This window comes from Hemitrygon akajei, chromosome 2 (assembly GCF_048418815.1).
Source record: "Hemitrygon akajei chromosome 2, sHemAka1.3, whole genome shotgun sequence".
Taxonomy (NCBI): Eukaryota; Metazoa; Chordata; class Chondrichthyes; order Myliobatiformes; family Dasyatidae; genus Hemitrygon; species Hemitrygon akajei.
In genome coordinates this window covers 197146111-197162545 of record NC_133125.1, presented here as the reverse complement: position 1 = coordinate 197162545, position 16435 = coordinate 197146111, and the positions used below count along the sequence as shown (strand labels likewise).

The following is a 16435-nucleotide window of genomic DNA, read 5'->3' as shown; positions in this document are numbered from 1 at the left end:
ACCCCCACACTCACACCCCGTCCTCACCTCACCGTATCCCCACACTCACACCCCGTCCTACCTCACCGTACCCCACACTCACACCCCGTCCTCACCTCACCGTACCCCACACTCACACCCCGTCCTCACCTCACCGTACCCTACACTCACACCCCGTCCTCACCTCACCGTACCCCACACTCACACCCCGTCTTCACCTCACCGTACCCCACACTCACACCCCGTCCTCACCTCACCGTACCCCACACTCACACCCCGTCCTACCTCACCGTACCCCACACTCACACCCCGTCCTCACCTCACCGTACCCCACACTCACACCCCGTCCTCACCTCACCGTACCCCACACTCACATCCTGTCCTCACCTCACCGTACCCCACACTCACACCCTGTCCTCACCTCACCGTACCCCACACTCACACCCCGTCCTCACCTCACCGTACCCCACACTCACACCCCGTCCTCACCTCACCGTACCCCACACTCACACCCCGTCCTCACCTCACCGTACCCCACACTCACACCCCGTCCTCACCTCACCGTACCCCACACTCACACCCCGTCCTCACCTCACCGTACCCCACACTCACACCCCGTCCTCACCTCACCGTACCCCACACTCACACCCCGTCCTCACCTCACCGTACCCCACACTCACACCCCGTCCTCACCTCACCGTACCCCACACTCACACCCCGTCCTCACCTCACCGTACCCCACACTCACACCCCGTCCTCACCTCACCGTACCCCACACTCACACCTTGTCCTCACCTCACCGTACCCCACACTCACACCCCGTCCTCACCTCACCGTACCCCACACTCACACCCCGTCCTTACCTCCCGGTACCCCACACTCACACCCCGTCCTCACCTCACCGTACCCCACACTCACACCCCGTCCTCACCTCACCGTACCCCACACTCACACCTTGTCCTCACCTCACAGTACCCCCACACTCACACCCCGTCCTCACCTCACCGTACCCCACACTCACACCCCGTCTTCACCTCACCGTACCCCACACTCACACCCCGTCCTCACCTCCCGGTACCCCACACTCACACCCCGTCCTCACCTCACCGTACCCCACACTCACACCCCGTCCTCACCTCACCGTACCCCCACACTCACACCCCGTCCTCACCTCACCGTACCCCCACACTCACACCCCGTCCTCACCTCACCGTACCCCACACTCACACCCCGTCCTCACCTCACCGTACCCCACACTCACACTCCGTCCTCACCTCACCGTACCCCACACTCACATCCTGTCCTCACCCCACCGTACCCTACACTCACACCCCGTCCTACCTCACCGTACCCTACACTCACACCCCGTCCTCACCTCACCGTACCCCACACTCACATCCCGTCCTCACCTCACCGTACCCCACACTCACACCCCGTCCTCACCTCACCGTACCCCACACTCACACCCCATCCTCACCTCACCGTACCCCACACTCACATCCTGTCCTCACCCCACCGTACCCCACACTCACACCCCGTCCTCACCTCACCGTACCCCACACTCACACCCCGTCCTCACCTCACCGTACCCCACACTCACACCCCGTCCTCACCTCACCGTACCCCACACTCACACCTTGTCCTCACCTCACCGTACCCAACACTCACACCCCGTCCTCACCTCACCGTACCCCACACTCACATCCTGTCCTCACCCCACCGTACCCTACACTCACACCCCGTCCTACCTCACCGTACCCCCACACTCACACCCCGTCCTCACCTCACCGTACCCCACACTCACACCCCGTCCTCACCTCACCGTACCCCACACTCACATCCTGTCCTCACCCCACCGTACCCTACACTCACATTCCGTCCTCACCTCACCGTACCCCACACTCACATTCCGTCCTCACCCCACCGTACCCTACACTCACACCCCGTCCTCACCTCACCGTACCCCACACTCACACCCCGTCCTCACCTCACCGTACCCCACACTCACATCCTGTCCTCACCCCACCGTACCCTACACTCACATTCCGTCCTCACCTCACCGTACCCCACACTCACATTCCGTCCTCACCTCACCGTACCCCACACTCACACCCCGTCCTCACCTCACCGTACCCCACACTCACACCCCGTCCTCACCTCACCGTACCCCACACTCACATTCCGTCCTCACCTCACCGTACCCCACACTCACACCCCGTCCTCACCCCACCGTACCCTACACTCACACCCCGTCCTCACCTCACCGTACCCCACACTCACATTCCGTCCTCACCTCACCGTACCCCACACTCACACCCCGTCCTCACCTCACCGTACCCCACAATCACACCCCGTCCTCACCTCACCGTACCCCACACTCACACCCCGTCCTCACCTCACCGTACCCCACACTCACACCCCGTCCTCACCTCACCGTACCCCACACTCACACCCCGTCCTCACCTCACCGTACCTCACACTCACACCCCGTCCTCACCTCACCGTACCCCACACTCACACCCCGTCCTCACCTCACCGTACCCCACACTCACACCCCATCCTCACCTCACCGTACCCCACACTCACATCCTGTCCTCACCCCACCGTACCCCACACTCACACCCCGTCCTCACCTCACCGTACCCCCACACTCACACCCCGTCCTCACCTCACCGTACCCCACACTCACACCCCATCCTCACCTCACCGTACCCCACACTCACACCTCGTCCTACCTCACCGTACCCAACACTCACACCCCGTCCTCACCTCACCGTACCCCACACTCACATCCTGTCCTCACCCCACCGTACCCTACACTCACACCCCGTCCTACCTCACCGTACCCTACACTCACACCCCGTCCTCACCTCACCGTACCCCACACTCACACCCCGTCCTCACCTCACCGTACCCTACACTCACACCCCGTCCTCACCTCACCGTACCCCACACTCACACCCCGTCCTCACCTCACCGTACCCCACACTCACACCCCGTCCTCACCTCACCGTACCCCACACTCACACCCCATCCTCACCGTACCCCCACACTCACACCCCGTCCTCACCTCACCGTACCCCACACTCACACCCCGTCCTCACCTCACCGTACCCCACACTCACACCCCGTCCTCACCTCACCGTACCCCACACTCACACCCCGTCCTCACCTCACCGTACCCCACACTCACACCCCGTCCTCACCTCACCGTACCCCACACTCACACCCCGTCCTCACCTCACCGTACCCCACACTCACATTCCGTCCTCACCTCACCGTACCCCACACTCACACCCCGTCCTCACCTCACCGTACCCCACACTCACACCCCGTCCTACCTCACCGTACACCCACACTCACACCCCGTCTTCACCTCACCGTACCCCACACTCACACCCCGTCCTCACCTCACCGTACCCCACACTCACACCCCGTCCTCACCTCACCGTACCCCACACTCACACCCCGTCCTACCTCACCGTACCCCACACTCACACCCCGTCCTCACCTCACCGTACCCCACACTCACACCCCGTCCTCACCTCACCGTACCCCCACACTCACGCCCCGTCCTCACCTCACCGTACCCCCACACTCACACCGCGTCTTCACCTCACCGTACCCCACACTCACACCTCGTCCTCACCTCACCGTACCCCACACTCACACCCCGTCCTCACCTCACCGTACCCCACACTCACACCCCGTCCTCACCTCACCGTACCCCACACTCACACCGCGTCTTCACCTCACCGTACCCCACACTCACACCCCGTCCTCACCTCACCGTACCCCACACTCACACCCCGTCCTCACCTCACCGTACCCCACACTCACACCCCGTCCTCACCTCACCGTACCCCACACTCACACCCCGTCCTCACCTCACCGTACCCCACACTCACACCCCGTCCTCACCTCACCGTACCCGACACTCACACCCCGTCCTCACCTCACCGTACCCCACACTCACACCCCGTCCTCACCTCACCGTACCCCACACTCACACCCCGTCCTCACCTCACCGTACCCTACACTCACACCCCGTCCTCACCTCACCGTACCCCACACTCACACCCCGTCCTCACCTCACCGTACCCCACACTCACACCCCGTCCTCACCTCACCGTACCCCACACTCACACCCCGTCCTCACCTCACCGTACCCTACACTCACACCCTGTCCTCACCTCACCGTACCCCACACTCACACCCCGTCCTCACCTCACCGTACCCCACACTCACACCCCGTCCTCACCTCAGTACCCCACACTCACACCCCGTCCTCACCTCACCGTACCCCACACTCACACCCCGTCCTCACCTCACCGTACCCCACACTCACACCCCGTCCTCACCTCACCGTACCCCACACTCACACCCCGTCCTCACCTCACCGTACCCCACACTCACACCCCGTCCTCACCTCACCGTACCCCACACTCACACCCCGTCCTCACCTCACCGTACCCCACACTCACACCCCGTCCTCACCTCACCGTACCCCACACTCACACCCCGTCCTCACCTCACCGTACCCCACACTCACACCCCGTCCTCACCTCACCGTACCCCACACTCACACCTTGTCCTCACCTCACCGTACCCCACACTCACACCCCGTCCTCACCTCACCGTACCCCACACTCACACCCCGTCCTTACCTCCCGGTACCCCACACTCACACCCCGTCCTCACCTCACCGTACCCCACACTCACACCCCGTCCTCACCTCACCGTACCCCCACACTCACACCCCGTCCTCACCTCACCGTACCCCACACTCACACCTTGTCCTCACCTCACCGTACCCAACACTCACACCCCGTCCTCACCTCACCGTACCCCACACTCACATCCTGTCCTCACCCCACCGTACCCTACACTCACACCCCGTCCTACCTCACCGTACCCCCACACTCACACCCCGTCCTCACCTCACCGTACCCCACACTCACACCCCGTCCTCACCTCACCGTACCCCACACTCACATCCTGTCCTCACCCCACCGTACCCTACACTCACATTCCGTCCTCACCTCACCGTACCCCACACTCACATTCCGTCCTCACCCCACCGTACCCTACACTCACACCCCGTCCTCACCTCACCGTACCCCACACTCACACCCCGTCCTCACCTCACCGTACCCCACACTCACACCCCGTCCTCACCTCACCGTACCCCACACTCACATCCTGTCCTCACCCCACCGTACCCTACACTCACATTCCGTCCTCACCTCACCGTACCCCACACTCACATTCCGTCCTCACCTCACCGTACCCCACACTCACACCCCGTCCTCACCTCACCGTACCCCACACTCACACCCCGTCCTCACCTCACCGTACCCCACACTCACATTCCGTCCTCACCTCACCGTACCCCACACTCACATTCCGTCCTCACCTCACCGTACCCCACACTCACACCCCGTCCTCACCCCACCGTACCCTACACTCACACCCCGTCCTCACCTCACCGTACCCCACACTCACATTCCGTCCTCACCTCACCGTACCCCACACTCACACCCCGTCCTCACCTCACCGTACCCCACAATCACACCCCGTCCTCACCTCACCGTACCCCACACTCACACCCCGTCCTCACCTCACCGTACCCCACACTCACACCCCGTCCTCACCTCACCGTACCCCACACTCACACCCCGTCCTCACCTCACCGTACCCCACACTCACACCCCGTCCTCACCTCACCGTACCCCACACTCACACCCCGTCCTCACCTCACCGTACCCCACACTCACACCCCATCCTCACCTCACCGTACCCCACACTCACATCCTGTCCTCACCCCACCGTACCCCACACTCACACCCCGTCCTCACCTCACCGTACCCCCACACTCACACCCCGTCCTCACCTCACCGTACCCCACACTCACACCCCATCCTCACCTCACCGTACCCCACACTCACACCTCGTCCTACCTCACCGTACCCAACACTCACACCCCGTCCTCACCTCACCGTACCCCACACTCACATCCTGTCCTCACCCCACCGTACCCTACACTCACACCCCGTCCTACCTCACCGTACCCTACACTCACACCCCGTCCTCACCTCACCGTACCCCACACTCACACCCCGTCCTCACCTCACCGTACCCTACACTCACACCCCGTCCTCACCTCACCGTACCCCACACTCACACCCCGTCCTCACCTCACCGTACCCCACACTCACACCCCGTCCTCACCTCACCGTACCCCACACTCACACCCCATCCTCACCGTACCCCCACACTCACACCCCGTCCTCACCTCACCGTACCCCACACTCACACCCCGTCCTCACCTCACCGTACCCCACACTCACACCCCGTCCTCACCTCACCGTACCCCACACTCACACCCCGTCCTCACCTCACCGTACCCCACACTCACACCCCGTCCTCACCTCACCGTACCCCACACTCACACCCCGTCCTCACCTCACCGTACCCTACACTCACACCCCGTCCTCACCTCACCGTACCCCACACTCACATTCCGTCCTCACCTCACCGTACCCCACACTCACACCCCGTCCTCACCTCACCGTACCCCACACTCACACCCCGTCCTACCTCACCGTACACCCACACTCACACCCCGTCTTCACCTCACCGTACCCCACACTCACACCCCGTCCTCACCTCACCGTACCCCACACTCACACCCCGTCCTCACCTCACCGTACCCCACACTCACACCCTGTCCTACCTCACCGTACCCCACACTCACACCCCGTCCTCACCTCACCGTACCCCACACTCACACCCCGTCCTCACCTCACCGTACCCCCACACTCACGCCCCGTCCTCACCTCACCGTACCCCCACACTCACACCGCGTCTTCACCTCACCGTACCCCACACTCACACCCCGTCCTCACCTCACCGTACCCCACACTCACACCCCGTCCTCACCTCACCGTACCCCACACTCACACCCCGTCCTCACCTCACCGTACCCCCACACTCACACCGCGTCTTCACCTCACCGTACCCCACACTCACACCCCGTCCTCACCTCACCGTACCCCACACTCACACCCCGTCCTCACCTCACCGTACCCTACACTCACACCCCGTCCTCACCTCACCGTACCCCACACTCACACCCCGTCCTCACCTCACCGTACCCCACACTCACACCCCGTCCTCACCTCACCGTACCCCACACTCACACCCCGTCCTCACCTCACCGTACCCTACACTCACACCCTGTCCTCACCTCACCGTACCCCACACTCACACCCCGTCCTCACCTCACAGTACCCCCACACTCACACCCCGTCCTCACCTCACAGTACCCCCACACTCACACCCCGTCCTCACCTCACCGTACCCCCACACTCACACCGCGTCTTCACCTCACCGTACCCCACACTCACATCCTGTCCTCACCTCACCGTACCCCACACTCACACCCCGTCCTTACCTCACCGTACCCCACACTCACACCCCATCCTCACCTCACCGTACCCCACACTCACACCCCGTCCTACCTCACCGTACCCCACACTCACACCCCGTCCTTACCTCCCGGTACCCCACACTCACACCCCATCCTCACCTCACCGTACCCCACACTCACACCCCGTCCTACCTCACCGTACCCCACACTCACACCCCGTCCTTACCTCCCGGTACCCCACACTCACACCCCGTCCTTACCTCCCGGTACCCCACACTCACATTCCGTCCTCACCTCACCGTACCCCACACTCACACCCCGTCCTCACCTCACCGTACCCCACACTCACACCCCATCCTCACCTCACCGTACCCCACACTCACACCCCGTCCTCACCTCACCGTACCCCACACTCACACCCCATCCTCACCTCACCGTACCCCACACTCACATCCTGTCCTCACCCCACCGTACCCCACACTCACACCCCGTCCTCACCTCACCGTACCCCCACACTCACACCCCGTCCTCACCTCACCGTACCCCACACTCACACCCCATCCTCACCTCACCGTACCCCACACTCACACCCCGTCCTACCTCACCGTACCCCACACTCACACCCCGTCCTTACCTCCCGGTACCCCACACTCACACCCCGTCCTTACCTCCCGGTACCCCACACTCACACCCCGTCCTTACCTCCCGGTACCCAAGCAGCTCTCCCGTGGTTGGTTTCCGTTCCACCTGCAGGGTCGACTGAGCAGGGGTGACGTCCACGTGGTACAAAGCATCCACACATTTCCCTCTCGGCCATATCCTGCCAAACAAAACCAGGAGAACAGAGAAATCAATGGAGTGAACTGCGCGGAAACTGAGGAAGACCGGTGAACTCACATTCAGGAGAGCCTGCAGTCAACACCGAAATTCTGAGACTGGGGCTGTCAATTTTGGTGTGGGTATCAGAAGTTAGCGAGGTGTTGTTGGCAGAAACCAGGGAGTAACGGTTTGTGTAACGATTCACAGTGCCAACATTGAGATACCAATTCCTATGAGGGATTTATAGGGTCTCCCCGTGACCATGGGGGTTACCTCCTGGTGCTGCGGTTTCTTCCCACAGTCCAAAGAGGTACGGGTTAGGGCTGGTAAGTTGTGGGCATGACATCTGGGCACAGGAAGAGTGCCCCCCCAGCAAATGCTTGGACAAATCGATGTACTGCTTACCTATTGCACTGTATGCTGCCGTAAAACAATACATTTTATCATACGCACTCAGCACCCACTTTACCAGGTTGCCCTGTACCTAATAAAGTAGCCACTCTGTTCATGTTCTTCCACTGCTCTAGGTACAGAGGAGATGTCAGGCGTAAATTTTTTACTCAGAGTGGTGAGTGCGTGGAACGAGCTGCTGGTGGCAGTGGTGGAGGTGGATACTATAGGGTCTTTAAAAAACTCTTGGATACATGGAGCTTAGAGAAACACGAGGAAATCTGCAGATGCTGGAAATTCAAACAACACACACAAAATGCTGGTGGAACACAGCAGGCCAGGCAGCATCTATAAGGAGAAGCACTGTCAACGTTTCGGGCCGAGACCCTTCGTCAGGACTAACTGAAAGGAGAGATAGTAAGAGATTTGAAAGTAGTGGGGGAAGGGGGAAATGCGAAATGATAGGAGAAGACCGGAGGGGGTGGGATGAAGCTAAGAGCTGGAAAGGTGATTGGCGAAAGTGATACAGAGCTGGAGAAGGGAAAGGATCATGGGACAAGGAGGCCTCAGGAGAAAGAAGGGGTGGGGGGAAGCACCACAGGGAGATGGAGAACAGGCAAACAACTAAATATGTCAGGGATGGGGTAAGAAGGGGAGGAGGGGCATTAACAGAAGTTAGAGAAGTCAATGTTCATGCCATCAGGTTGGAAGCTTCCCAGCCAGTATATAAGGTGTTTTTCCTCCAACCTGAGTTTGGATTCATTTTGACAGTAGAGGAGGCCATGGATAGACATATCAGAATGGGAATGGGATGTGGAATTAAAATGTGTGGCCACTGGAAGATCCTGTTTTTTCTGGCGGACCGAGCGTAGGTGTTCAGCGAAACGGTCTCCCAGTCTGCGTCGGGTCTCGCCAATATATAAAAGGCCACACCGAGAGCGCCTGCGACACTTCACCTGTGAGTCAGGTCAGCTGGTGTGGTATACTGTGTCCGGTGCTCCCGGTGTGGCTTTTTCGCTGAATGCCCCTCCTCCCCTTCTTACCCCATCCCTGACATATTTAGTTGTTTTTTTTTCTCTCTCTCTCTCTCTCTCTCTCTGCCCATCACTCTGCCTGTTCTCGGCCCGAAACGTCGACAGTGCTTCTCCTTATAGATGCTGCCTGAACTGCTGTGTTCCACCAGCATTTTGTGTGTGTTTTCTGGGTTATAAGTAAGCCTAGGTAGTTCTAAGGTAGGGACATGTTCGGCACAGCTTTGTGGGCCCAAAGGCCTGTATTGTGCTGAATGTTTTCTATGTTTCTATGTTTCTAATCTCGCCTGAAATGTCCACTGTGTATTCCCCTCCACAGATGCTGCCTGTCCAACTAAGTCCCTCCAGCAGCTCAGAGTTGCTGCCACATGATTGGCTGATTAGCTATTTGCATAAATGAGGCAAACAGGTGTACCTAATAAAGTGGCCACTGACTGTGAGTGACAATAAGCCTAATTCTGATTCTCGTTATTTCAGTACAACACGAGCTGAACGGGGGAGCGTAGCCTGGGGAGAAAGAGGCCGAGCTGCAGGCGCTTCCTGACACCCCACACACACAGACTTACTTCTGGGAGTTCTCAAAGTGATGGATGGGGAGCTTCTCGGGGTCGGACAGGAAGCACATCTCTGCCTCGGTGAGGAGGTCCACTGCGAAGGGCGGCAGGCCATGTGGAAGCTGTGGGGAGGGGAAGGAGAATCGCAGGTTGAGTCGGTGGTAAGGAAGGCAAATGTGACGTTAGCATTCGTTTCAAGCAGGAATGTAATACTATAAGATAACGGAGCAGAATAAGGCCATTTTGGCTCTTCATGTCTGCTCTGGCATTCCATCAAGACAGATTTGTCACCCCTCCCAACCCAATTTCCTGCCCTCCCTTGTAACATTTGACACCCTGATTAATCAAGAACCTATAAACCTCCACCTCAAATATACCCAGCAAGTTGGCCTCCATAGCTGTATGTGGCAATGAATTCCACAGATTTACCACCCTCTGGCTAAAGAAATTCCTCCTCAGATCTATTGTAAATGTATGTCCCTCTACTATGAGGCTGTGTCCTCTGGTCCCAGACTCCCCCACTATAGGAAACATCCTCTCCACATCCATTCTATCTGTGTCCTCTGGTCCGAGACTCTCCCACTATAGGAAACATCCTCTCCACATCCACTCTATCTGTGTCCTCTGGTCCCAGACTCCCCCACTATAGGAAACATCCTCTCCACATCCACTCTATCTGTGTCCTCTGGTCCTAGACTCCCCACTATAGGAAACATCCTCTCCACACCCACTCTATCTGTGTCCTCTGGTCCTAGACTTCCCCACTATAGGAAACATCCTCTCCACATCCACTCTATCTGTGTCCTCTGGTACTAGACTCCCCCACTATAGGAAACATCCTCTCCACATCCACTCTATCTGTGTCCTCTGGTCCTAGACTCCCCACTATAGGAAACGTGCTCTCCACATCCACTCTATCTGTGTCCTCTGGTCATAGACTCCCCCACTATAGGAAACATCCTCTCCACATCCACTCTATCTGTGCCCTCTGGTCCTAGACTCCCCCACTATAGGAAACATCTCTCCACATCCACTCTATCTGTCCCCTCTGGTCCTAGACTCCCCCACTATAGGAAACGTGCTCTCCACATCCACTCTATCTGTGTCCTCTGGTCCTAGACTCCCCCACTATAGGAAACATCCTCTCCACACCCACTCTATCTGTGTCCTCTGGTCCTAGACTCCCCCACTATAGGAAACATCCTCTCCACACCCACTCTATCTGTGTCCTCTGGTCCTAGACTCCCCACTATAGGAAACATCCTCTCCACATCCACTCTATCTGTGTCCTCTGGTCCTAGACTCCCCACTATAGGAAACGTGCTCTCCACACCCACTCTATCTGTGTCCTCTGGTCCTAGACTCCCCCACTATAGGAAACATCCTCTCCACATCCACTCTATCTGTGCCCTCTGGTCCTAGACTCCCCCACTATAGGAAACATCCTCTCCACATCCACTCTATCTGTGTCCTCTGGTCCTAGACTCCCCCACTATAGGAAACATCCTCTCCACATCCACTCTATCTGTGTCCTCTGGTCCTAGACTCCCCCACTATAGGAAACATCCTCTCCACATCCACTCTATCTGTGTCCTCTGGTCCTAGACTCCCCCACTATAGGAAACATCCTCTTGACATCCACTCTATCCGTGTTCTCTGGTCCCAGACTCCCCACCGTAGGAAACATCCTCTCCACATCCACTCTATCCGTGTTCTCTGGTCCCAGACTCCCCACCGTAGGAAACATCCTCTCCACATCCACTCTATCTGTGTCCTCTGGTCCTAGACTCCCCCACTATAGGAAACATCCTCTCCACATCCACTCTATCTGTGTCCTCTGGTCCTAGACTCCCCCACTATAGGAAACATCCTCTCCACATCCACTCTATCTGTGCCCTCTGGTCCTAGACTCCCCCACTATAGGAAACATCATCTCCACATCCACTCTATCTGTGTCCTCTGGTCCTAGAGTCCCCACTACAGGAAACGTGCTCTCTACATCCACTCTATTTAGGCCCGTCAATATTCGATAGGTTTCAATTATACTCCCTACCCAACCCCCCATTCTTCTAAACTCCAGTGAGTACAGGCCTAAAGCATCAAATGTTCCTTAAGTCCTCCTCAGCACTGTCTTTTTCCCCTCTACTTAAGGGGGAATCTTGCCCGACAATCCGTTGGTTATGGGGAGAAGGCAGGAGACTGGGGTTGAGAGGGATAATAAATCAGTCGTGATGGAATGGCGGGGCGATTGGCCTAACTCTGTTCCTGCGTCTCGGGGCCCTATGAAACCAGGACAGGGCGACAGCGAGCAGCTTTAGCTGATCCCGGGTACACACCAAGTATAAATTCCACAAAATTAGCACAGTACGTTACCAGAACAGGTTAACATACACTTAAATTACATAACCCAGAATGGCTGAAGGAACACACAAAATTCTGGGGGAATTCAGCAGGTCAGGCAGCATCCACGGACACAGTTGATGTTTCGGGCCTGTTTTATTTTTAAGGGGTGGCACGACAGCGTAGCAATAAAGCGGCAGTAATCTAGGTTCAATTCTGCTGCCATCAGTAGTGTTAGGATAGATCAAGAAGCTGATGGCAGTCCAATCCAGCTCAGAAGGAAGTTGTTCCAACCAAGTTTGCCCGCAAGCCTGGGACTGGGAACGTGGCCCACCCAACCAGTGGATTCATCTTCAGAGTGGGGTAGGGTGGGCTGCCAAACTCGAGGAGGGAATGGATGGCCTCTGGCATGGTGACGAGGGGACCAGAAATCTGCAGGAGAGGGACGGCCTGCAGATAACTACGGTACCCCGTTACCTCCTCCTCTGAGAGCTGCAGGAAGTCATAAACTAAGCCAGTGCCATCATGGGCTCCAGCCTCCCCAGCATTAAAGACTTCTTTAAAAGTGACATCCATCGTTAAGGACCCCATCACCCAGGCCTTGTCCTCTTCTCATTGCTACCATCAGGGGCCTGAAGACTTCAGTGATTCTTCCCCTCTGCCATCAGAATTCAGAATAACAATGAACCCATGAAAACTACCTCAGTGGTTTTTTTTGGCATTCTTATTGCACAAATAATTGATTTTTTTAAATATATACTTTAGTCTGCAAAAGTCTTCGGGCGATTGAGACTTGAGCACAGTTCTGTAGTAAGATTCTGCATTGCACTGTACTGCTGCTATAAATCAGATGACAGATGTGACAGATGTGAGTGCTGCTAAACCTGATTCTGATATGGGTCTCTATGGTGGCCTGAGAGTGGGAAAGGGGTAGGCAGAGGGGAATCATGGTTGGGAAAAGGGGGAGCAGAGCGGCGAGGGAGTGAGAAGCACCTGAGAGTCATTCCGAAATGATCAAAAGAATCAATTGTTTGGAATCAAATGACCTTGCCTAGTGTCTCAAGGCTGGGTGTGTCTGCACCCACACCACCCACCGCCCCGGCACTCCTTCACTGCCACCTGTCCCACACCTCTCTCACGTGCTCCACCCTCGCCATTCCCAACATCCTTTACTCCTGCCAGATCTAAACACTCTCTCTGCTTCACTTTGACAAACACAGAATCAGAGTTATTATCTCGTCCATTTAGGAATCGGATGGCAGAGGGGAAGAAGCTGTTCCTGAATCGCTGAGTGTGTGCCTTCTGGCTTCTGTAGCTCCTACCTGATGGTAACAGTGAGAAAAGGGCATGCCCTGGGTGCTGGAGGTCCTTAATAAAGGACGCTGCCTTTCTGAGACACCACTCCTTGAATACGGCCTGGGTACTTTGTAGGCTCGTACCCAAGAAGGTGCCGACTAAATTTATGACCTTCTGCAGCCTCCTCCCACACCAGACGGTGATGCAGCCGGTCAGAATGCTCTCCACAGTACATCTATAGAACTTTTTGAGTGTTATTGTTGAGATACCAAATCTCTTCAATGAGGCATAGACGCTGTTTTGCCTTCTTTGTAGCTGCATCGATAGGCTGGGACCAGGTTAGGTCCTCAGAGATCTTGACACCCAGGAATCGTGCGACACAGAGCTTACGCTGCCGGCAACCAGCGGGAGCTCAGGAAAAGCAGCTGTGATCTGCGCAAAGCTATCGAGACTGCGAAAAAATACAGGGGCAAGACTGGGCCAAGATTCACAACAAATGCACACGTGACTTGGGGCGAGGGCTGCATACCATCGCAAACTTCAAAGCCAAACGTTGTGGTGTCGCTAACATCGCGGCCTCTCTCCCAGACGAGCTTGATCGCTTTTACACTCGGTTCGATGTCGCTAACTCTGAGCCTCCGAGGAAAGCCACCGCTACAGCCTGCAACCTGGTCATCTCTGAGGCCGAGGTACCCAGATGTTTCCGAAGAGTGGACAGTCACAAGGCTGCGGGACCGGACGGCATCCCAGGGTTTGTACTCAGGATGTGCACAGCACCACTGGCAGGTGTGTTTACAGACATTTTTAATCTCTCCCTCTCCCAGGGTAGAGTGCCCTCCTACTTCAAAACATCCACCATTGTCCCTGTACCTACAAAGACCAAGGTAACATGTCTGAACAACTGGCGTCCTGTCACACTCACCTCCATAAAAAGCAAATGCTTTGAGAGGCTGGTCAAGGACTACATCTGCAGCTTGCTACCACCCACACCAGATCCCCTACAATTCACCTACCGACACAACCAATCGACAGATGACGCAATAGCCACAGCTCTACACACCATCCTTACACATCTGGAGAAGAAGGATGCTTGTATGAGAATGCTGTTCTTGGACTACAGTTCAGCATTCAACACCATAGTTCCATCCAGGCTCGACAGGAAGCTCAGAGACCTCGGCCTTGTGCAGCTGGATCCTGGACTTCCTGTCAGATCGCCAGCAGGTGGTAAGAGTGGGCTCCCTCACCTCTGCCCCTCAGACTCTCAACACAGGTGTCCCTCAGGGCTGTGTACCAAGCCCCTCCTTTACTCCCTGTACACCCATGACTGTGTCGCCACCCACAGCTCTAACCTGCTAATTCAATTTGCCAAGGACAGTACATTGATTTGCCTAATCTCAAACAATAACGAGGCGGCCTACAGGGAAGAAGTGATTCCGCTGACGCGGTGTAAAAAAAACAATCCCTCCATCAATGTCGCAGAAACGAAGGAGCTAGTTGTGGATTACAGGAGGAATGGAGACAGGCTAGCCCCTATCAACATCACTGGATCTGGGGTTGAGAGGGTGAACAGCTTTAATTTCCTCGGCATCCACATCACTGAAGTCCTCATGTGGTCTGTACACACCGGCTGTGTGGTGAAAAAGGCACAACAGCGCCTCTTTCACCTCAGACGTTGAGGAAGTTTGGTATGGGCCCCCAAATCCTAACAACTTCCTACAGGGGCACAGGCTGCATCACTGCCTGGTATGGGAACTGTACCTCCCTTAATCGCGGACTCTGCAGAGAATGGTGTGGACAGCCTGTAGTTGTGAACCCCATGATTCAGTATATTTACAAGGACAGGTGTGTAAAAAGGGCCTGAGTCACCCCAACCACAATCTATGCGAGCTGTTACCATCCGGGAAACAGAACCGCAGCATAAAAGCCAGGACCAACAGGCTCCTGGACAGCTTCTTCCACCAGGCCATCAGACTGATTAACTCACACTGATTTAAATGTATTTCTATGTTACATCGACTGTCCTATTTTATATTAATTAGACTGAGATGTAACGTGAAGAATTTTATTCCCCATGTATCTGAAGGATGTAAGAAATGAAGTCAATTCAATTCAAATTTGAAACTGCTCACTCTCCAGTTCTGATCCCTCTATGAGGATTGTTACTTGTTCCTTCGTCTTACCCTTCCTGAAGTCCACAATCAGCCCTTTTGTCTTAGTGATATTGAGTGCAAGGTTGTTGCTGTGACACCACTCCACTAGTGGTTGTACATCTCGCTCCAGTATGCACAATAGTTTCCATCTGAGATTCTACCAACAACAGCTGCAAATTTATAGATGGTATTTGAGCTATGCCTACCCACACAGTCATGTGTATATAGAGAGTAGAACAGTGGACTAAGCACACACCCCTGAGGTGTGCTAGTGTCGATCATCAGCAAGGAGGATATGTTATCACCAATCCACACAGACTGTAGTCTTCCGGTTAGGTAGCTGAGGATCCAATTGCAGAGGGAGGTACAGAGGCCCAGGTTCTGTAACTTCTCAATCAGGATTGTGGGAATGATGGTATTAAATGCTGAGCTACGGTCAATGAA

The 16435-nt window shown here is 56.3% G+C and overlaps 1 protein-coding gene across 1 annotated transcript in view; it reads right to left on the bottom strand.

Moving 5' to 3' along the window:
* The window catches only part of skic2 (SKI2 subunit of superkiller complex), a 110382-nt gene that overhangs the window by 81790 nt on the left and 12157 nt on the right, over positions 1 to 16435 (bottom strand). The window contains exons 3-4 of the mRNA XM_073034813.1: positions 10218 to 10327; positions 8114 to 8231 (exon numbers count right to left, since the gene is read on the bottom strand). Of these exons, the coding sequence (XP_072890914.1) occupies positions 8114 to 8231; positions 10218 to 10327 (228 nt within the window). The remainder of the gene's footprint in view (positions 1 to 8113; positions 8232 to 10217; positions 10328 to 16435) is intronic.